This window comes from Papilio machaon, chromosome 2 (genome assembly GCF_912999745.1).
Source record: "Papilio machaon chromosome 2, ilPapMach1.1, whole genome shotgun sequence".
NCBI classification, from domain to species: domain Eukaryota; kingdom Metazoa; phylum Arthropoda; class Insecta; order Lepidoptera; family Papilionidae; genus Papilio; species Papilio machaon.
Genome location: NC_059987.1, coordinates 7,385,603 through 7,392,972, shown reverse-complemented (window position 1 = coordinate 7,392,972; position 7,370 = coordinate 7,385,603). Strand labels below are relative to the sequence as shown.

General features: G+C 35.1%; 2 protein-coding genes across 2 annotated transcripts in view; one reads left to right on the top strand and one right to left on the bottom strand.

Annotated features, from left to right (window-relative positions):
- Nucleotides 1-253: 253 nt before the first annotated feature.
- On the top strand, nt 254-3,659 carry LOC106714354 (insulin-like growth factor-binding protein complex acid labile subunit). The gene is made up of 3 exons (XM_045682504.1): nt 254-326; nt 1,051-1,246; nt 1,479-3,659. Exons 2-3 carry the CDS (start codon nt 1,073-1,075, stop codon nt 3,546-3,548), a joined length of 2,244 nt encoding a protein of 747 aa, XP_045538460.1. The 5' UTR covers nt 254-326; nt 1,051-1,072; the 3' UTR covers nt 3,549-3,659.
- Nucleotides 3,660-4,647: 988 nt separating this feature from the next.
- Nucleotides 4,648-7,370, bottom strand: part of LOC106714427 (protein windpipe) — a 36,528-nt gene continuing 33,805 nt past the window's right edge. The window contains exon 3 of the mRNA XM_014507475.2: nt 4,648-7,032. Coding sequence (XP_014362961.2) covers nt 4,905-7,013 — 2,109 coding nt within the window. The 5' untranslated portion in view covers nt 7,014-7,032 and the 3' untranslated portion in view covers nt 4,648-4,904. The remainder of the gene's footprint in view (nt 7,033-7,370) is intronic.

The window sequence follows — 7,370 nt, the reverse complement described above, 5'->3', positions numbered from 1 at the left end:
AAGTTTGATTCATTATTTAACATAATTCACGTGCAGTCACACATTATGGTAAGTGATTAAATTACATTATAACCTTATTCATTAATTAAACTAAATGTATCTTCTAACTACAATAAAAGTTAAACAGACATATTATGTCGGTTAGAAAATCATTTACTAAAATTACTTTAGAGTTAAGTTGTTTAAGCAAAATGACTCACATATTTAATGATTAGAAATTAATGATTTGATCGTTGATTCACAGAATAAGGATATGGAAATGAGTGTAAAGGGATCTTCATTTAATAACAATATATGACACAACTCGACTCTCTCCAGTATTAAAGGTATGTACATCAAATCGACCTAAATTTAAGTGGCCTACAACCTGCGCCTTTATCAAATACAGATAACAAAGATAAAATTGTTGTATGCACGTAATATGTTGATATTTATTTCATTTTCATGACAAAGATGTGTAATGGTATACTTACATATATAGCTGTAGATTAAGGTCGGGCTTGTCGTTTTTGGTTAACTGAAACGTGACATGAAAATGATCAACGAAAAATATCGCAGGTGTTCGAATGACTCAAAATATTTGACCTCAGGTCTCAAATGTTTCGATACTGAAAATTATTTTATTTAATATTTTTGTATGATACTTTGATAGGGACTATCTATTTCGATTTATGTTATGCATTGTTTCTTCATTTAACCTTATTCAATACATGAGTGTGGCCTAGTATTTGAGCCTATATAAGTATTTGAAAGGAAGATACAGCTTAAAAATTACAATATTACGCAATATTATCTCGCACTGTGTCTAGTCCAATAATGTACATGGTTGTGTCTTTTTCGGGAATATTCATCGAACACCTTACTATTTATCTCCAGTTTGCTGTCATAAATATAAAGTAAAAAATACCATGGAGTACCTTACATTTGCGTTTAATTCAGGCATTCGAATTCGTATCTTTCTAACAAAAAATGTTAAATTTTAATTGGCATTATTATAAGTTCACGTTATCTTGAAATATTTCTCTTACAAGGCCTGTTAATATATTTCAGGTAGTTATGCGAAAACAGCGGTATGCGATTGCAAGGTCTTCTGTTGCTGGTGATGTTAGCGAGCGCGGAGATCTCCGACGTCGATGACAGCGACAGCAATGATGCTTGCTACATTTGCAAGTGTAGTGCTGACAAGACCAATGTGGATTGCTCCAAGCGTGGCCTCACCGGTATACCAGATGGCATAAGTGAGAAGGTATTTAGAAAAAACTTATTTTATGTTTATGTTAAAAACTAATCAAAAACTTTTCTGAGAATAAACTGATATTTTTAAATAGCAATAAGATAATTGATGTCATGAATTTTAAGGCATGTCAGTACGGTCATTCCTGTGATATCAATAAAAATTATTAATAATAAAATGTCAATAGTTGATCGATTTTATATAAATGTAAAGGTTTTTATCGTTTTCTTTTCTTTAATTTCAGGTGATGCGCCTCAATATGTCCAGCAACGAAATTTCAAAGTTTCCTGAAAATTTAAACAAACTCCACCATCTTGTGGAACTCGATCTAAGCAACAATCGAGTTAGTTCGATTCCAGAAGACGCTCTCAACAATATGACATCTCTTGAATTGTTGAACCTGTCGCAAAATGATTTTAATTCATGGCTAAATTTAAATCCTAATGAATTTCTGCAGCCAGCAACAAATCTTAAAATCCTCGACTTATCACATAATAAGTTTTATACGATGGATAATTTAGCAAATCAGGAACTTTTAATAAGCCCGTCGTTAGAAACATTGATTTTGGATAACTGTAAAATAACTTCAATTAGAGGTAGATCACCTTTAAGTGGATTGATAAACATAAGGGTGTTTAAAATTAATTCTAATCCTTTGTCAAGGATCCAAGGTCTTGTATCCCCAACGCTCAAGAGTTTCTACGCTAGTAACTGTCTATTGAGTTCCATCAATCATAACGAACTATCATACCTACCATCATTAGTATATTTGCAACTGTCAAATAATAACGGTCTAGTTTTATACAGTTCATCTAATACTGTAATGTCCAATTCATTAAAGTACTTAGATGTATCATATTGTAATATAATGCAAATCAGTCTTGCAGGATTCCCAAATCTTAGAAGGGCATTAATAAGTCATAACGTTGTAAGATTTCTAGAGAGTAATAATTTTATAAATAACTCTAAATTAGAATACTTAGACTTATCATATAATAATATTGGCTCTCTGAAAAGCGATACATTTCGTGGACTAGGCACGTTGAAGTATTTAGATTTGTCGTGGAATGAAATCGCACATATACCTGAAGATAGTCTGCTAGAGATGCCGTCGCTGACCCAACTCAAGCTACGCAGGAATTATTTGACAAGAGTTGGTCATTTAAGTTCAACATCAGTCTCTGTCCTAGATATGAGTTACTGCGAAATAAACACTATGGGTAAAGATTTCTTAGAAGGTTGGCAATCGCTTGTTGATTTAGATTTGTCGCACAACCTTCTATCATACATCCCAGACAGTCTTTCTTCAAATACTCTTAAGTATTTAAATTTCAATTTCAATCGAATAAGTGCTGTAAATAATGCAACTTTCTATATGCTACCTCGTTTAAGAGGATTAGGAGTAATCGGAAATCGCTTTACAACAGTTTGGAGTAGATCATACTTTGATTCTAACCCTTATTTAGAGAGACTGGATCTGATGGATAACATGTGGCGTTGCGATTGTGCGGACAGTAACATGTTTGACTTTTATGAATTTGTTACGCTGGAGCCAAACAAAAAAGAGGAATCGTACAATCTTATTTGCAACAGTCCTGTCAATTTAGTCGGTCAAACGTGGCTCGAGGCGTGTTATTTCTCTTGGAATCCTACCGATAAAAAGGCAAACGCTGACGCTTTGATATGGTTTATCGTGGTGATGATAGTAGGTTTAGCTTTATGTTTAACTTTGATTAATGTAATTAGAAGATCAATGAATCGCCGATTAGCTGGTCTGCAAGAAGAAAGATTGAGGCAAGTGGAGGAAGCCAGAGACAGACTGCGACAGCTACGAATGCGTGCCGAACAGGAAGCACTGTGCAATGCTCCTGATCCGAGGGATTTAGTCGCACCGCCGTCTTACGACGAGGCACTTTCAATGCCCAAGCTTACTACTTCATGCCAGTCGTTATGTGATGAGAGAACGGGCAAAAAGAAAAGAAGAAAAGGCAGACGTAAAACAAAATCTAGTGGAGATCTGTTAGAAGAAACTGAGAGAAATGGTGATTTATCTGTAGGAGATGATTTGGAGTTGAATGAAGCTCCAGAAACCCATCGTCGACGACGTCGTCGACGGCCAAGGAACTTTGGTAGTCATGAAATAGCGGAGCTGGATCAGTCTCCTGGTGTACGTCGCAGACGTATGTCTGAGTATGGTATGAGCGGCAACGAGAGTTTCACAGTTGTGGTGGAGCCGGTGTTAGAACGCCCACTCCGGCCCAGGAACAGAAGATATTCAATAGATGACGATGAACCTAGGGAAAGTGATTTTTAATTTTTCAGTCAGTTGTTTATTCAGTCGTTCTATGCTAAAACTATGACAAACTAATTTTAGTTGTAGTTTAAATAATGAATATTGCACACGTAAAAACCTACGTTTATTATATTTAAAAATAATGTGAGAGTACTGTACAAAGTCATTATTTATGTAACATTAATTTAAAAAAAGTTTATTATTTATATACATTATATGATTTAAAATAGTTTTTAATTACACCTCAATCATTAAGCATGTATATATAATTTTTATTAGCAACAAGAAATACATAAGTGTTAAAAATAAACATTTAAATTGAATGTTTTTTTAGTATTCCTCAAAAATTTGATTAGTTCTCTTTTCATTAATCCAGACCTTAATAATCCATATTTTTCAACATGTCCATCCCTTCACTGTGATCATCGAGTACATTAATTTTTTGTATGATATTTTAACACGGTAACGGTTCAACTTTTGAGGGTCAAAGATCGTAGTAATTTGGCAAATAAAATAACAGAAATGAAAATTTTTACAATAAATTCTTTATTTATTTTATTATTTTGTTCCTCATTATAAATAGCAGCTGGTATGTTTAAAATAGTGATATACAATCTGCAACACAACCGGCAGATTGACGTGACCTCAGATAACAAATGTCATTAGTACTTAATGGAAAAAAATTAACATCAAATTATAAAATCTTATAAAATTTACAATACGCGTACGACATATTTGAATTAATTACAGACATATCAAATAATAGCATGGTTTAACTTACAATAAATGGTATCACAATCTTAAAAACTAATTCAATAAAATTATTCATAAGGAACTTAGGTTAGAAATTGAAACAAAGAATCTCTTTATATGAAATAAAAGCTAACACCGGACAAATCTGTTTATTATCGTGTATTGTGAATGTTTTGTATAAAGTAAGTACACAACCATTGACAATTCAAGATTATATTATGGAAAATAAAAATATTGCCTAACGCAGATGAATACGATTCTGTAATTTTAATGTAACTGAATGAAATTATAACGATTGAATTTTTACAAACACGAATGAGAATTAGTACTAAAATGAACATGGCAACATTTTACATGTATAAAAATATGTTTTTCTTACTCGAAATATAATTTTATAAATATATTTTACCACTAGCGAATTAAAAAGGCACTGTCGACTACAAACACACTTTGGCAGCAACGTTTCTAGAAAAATTTGTCAAATCGATTTATTTCCTACCCTCATGCACATGAGTTCCCACTTTTACGCACATACCAAATCACAGAACTTTGCCAATAGTGATATGTTTGTTGATTGACACAATACACAAAGCATTATTGTCCTTTCTTCACAGAAACTATATTTCAAGTGGTCGATTTACGTGTGTTTTCATCTACTGTTGGTGTTATAATGATGTCTCCGGCGTTTGATCTACTTCTGGTGACTAGTACCGGCGTTTTCGGCTTCGGCGTCTCAGTCATTTTGATTCGAACCCTTCCCATGTCGGGGGAATAAACAGGCACATACTCTCGTGACGGCGACAGGTAATCAGCATCGTTAATTGGGTCACCATTAATAAGCGGTTGAGATATATCGGAATCAGCGTTGCCATTTAATCTGGGATTTTCGTCATCGTTTATAGGAACGAATATATCCTCGCTGGATAATGAGTGAGTATCCTTCTTGGAGCTAGGCGATGCTGGTTCAGAGTCGAATGAGGTTTCTTGTTGCGATAGCTGGCTGTCTTCTGTTAGATTGTTATCAATCGAGCTACGTTTATTCTGATTTGAGTCTCTAGGACTATCTATGCCATTACTGTCTTTGGGCTTAAAGCCGTTTCCAATTTCACCATTATCACCTTTCTTTGGATAATTTTCATGAGTGGGCACTAGCTCATATTTTCCATTTATTCTTTTTTCCATTGGGGTATCAACAGGTGCTGGTTTACCTAATAAAGATTTATTCATATCTACCATTTCTTTAGATGCTTTCTCTACATCTCTCTTTTGTTGTCTCAATAGCCGTCTGTCTCTACGTTTCCTCATTTGACCCTTCACAATAGCAAATCCTATTAAACTAACAAGGAGGATAACAATTAAAGCGATGCAAACATAAGTGCCCGTTTTGTGCGGCGCGACATTTTCGTTATTTGATGGCACCTGTCCTAAGACCCCTGCGGCTTGCGTTACTCGAATTTGTTCAGAAACAGTCGTATCACGTATAATTTGTGGTGTTGCAGCTAAAACAGTTTCGGTAACTGTCTCTGAATTCGTTCTACTATGCCAATCCGCACCTCCTTCATAGATTGACGGAGGTGGAGGTATAGGAAATTCGGAAGTTGCTGTGCTAGAGTCTTCCTCAAATATTTTGCGAACTGGACCCGGATTCAATTCTTCGTAAATTGCCGTTGTTGTTTCTTGAAGCTTTTCCGTCGGACCCTCGCTTTCTGGGATGTAAAAACCTGATCCTTCCCCAGATCCTTCTATTGGATCATCAGTTGTGTGCAAATTGTCAGCAGGAATTATTTCTTCTGCAGCTAATAAATTTGCATAACTTTTTTGGTTCTGAACAGGTTCAATTATATCGCTCATTGTTGTGCTTTCAGCTTCTCCAGATCCCTCAATATCATTAGAAGGCGATGAAGTAACATAGTGACCCACTTTCAAAAACTGTTCGCTATCGTCGTCCTCTTTTGGTACAGATCCATGAATAATTTTTCCATCTTCCAAGTCATTTATTGCCACCAAGGGCATTGATTTCAATGCAGTCGTTTCTTCGCCGACTTTAATAGCATCAATTGGTTGATCGCCCATCATCATGTCCAAATATTCGTTTTCGATTTTAGCAGATTTACAAATGTCCTTTGTTTTCAACTCAAGCCAAGAGCGGTTATGTAGTTTTTTTGGACCATCACATTTAACATTATCTATAAAAACATTTGCAGCCAGCAGGCGATCACGAGCTATAATGTTTTCGCATGAACATTCCAAAGGATTGCCCTCAAGTTCTAAATGTTCCAAACCGATTAAATGTCCTAAGTCTGAAGGTACATCTTGTAGCAGATTGTTTGTTAAATCCAATGAACTCACACTTGTAGGCAAGTGTGTCAAAGACAGCTTTCTTATCCTGTTATTGGCAAGATTAAGATGTACTAATTTCTTTGCATTGTGTAAAAATTTGTTCAGATCTGTGATACCATTTGTAGATAAGTCTAATGTAACAACTTCTGTTAATCGATCTAGTTCATGGTTTAACTTCGTTATGTTATTATGAGAGAGATCAAGAATATTTATATTATGATGCTTCTGACGGAGAGTGAATTTATAAAGTTCAGGAAGACTGCTGCATGTAACACGATGAAGGCCGTCGCGAGTTGTATTGCAGACGCAACTTTCTGGACAGACTGCGGCAAGTATGGGGGCCACCAGCAGGGATACCGCCAGGAAACAAGCGGATGTGCGAAGCCAGGCCATTGTGAATGGACTGCACTGCCTGGAAAAGAAAACAAAATATTTTAAATTTCTTAATATGACGTGTAGTTCTAAAAAGTTTTGTAATTGTTAAAATAAATAATGCTAATTTAAAGGTATAGGTTTTCATAGTAGATTCAAAAAATTACAATTTTCTTCTTTAGATTTTAAATGATCTTTGGTCTATGCAGAATCATGCCGTGTCATTGAAAAAACTAGTGATTTAAAATACAGTATCTATTCCTGTCCGCGTAATAACACCCCCAGTGCACTTGGCCGGCACTCGCGGCCAGAAGTGGTTCAATGTTAGCACGCCAGGAAGTCGGTTGTTAACCGTTTGTGCAAATGTCGTCTTCACGG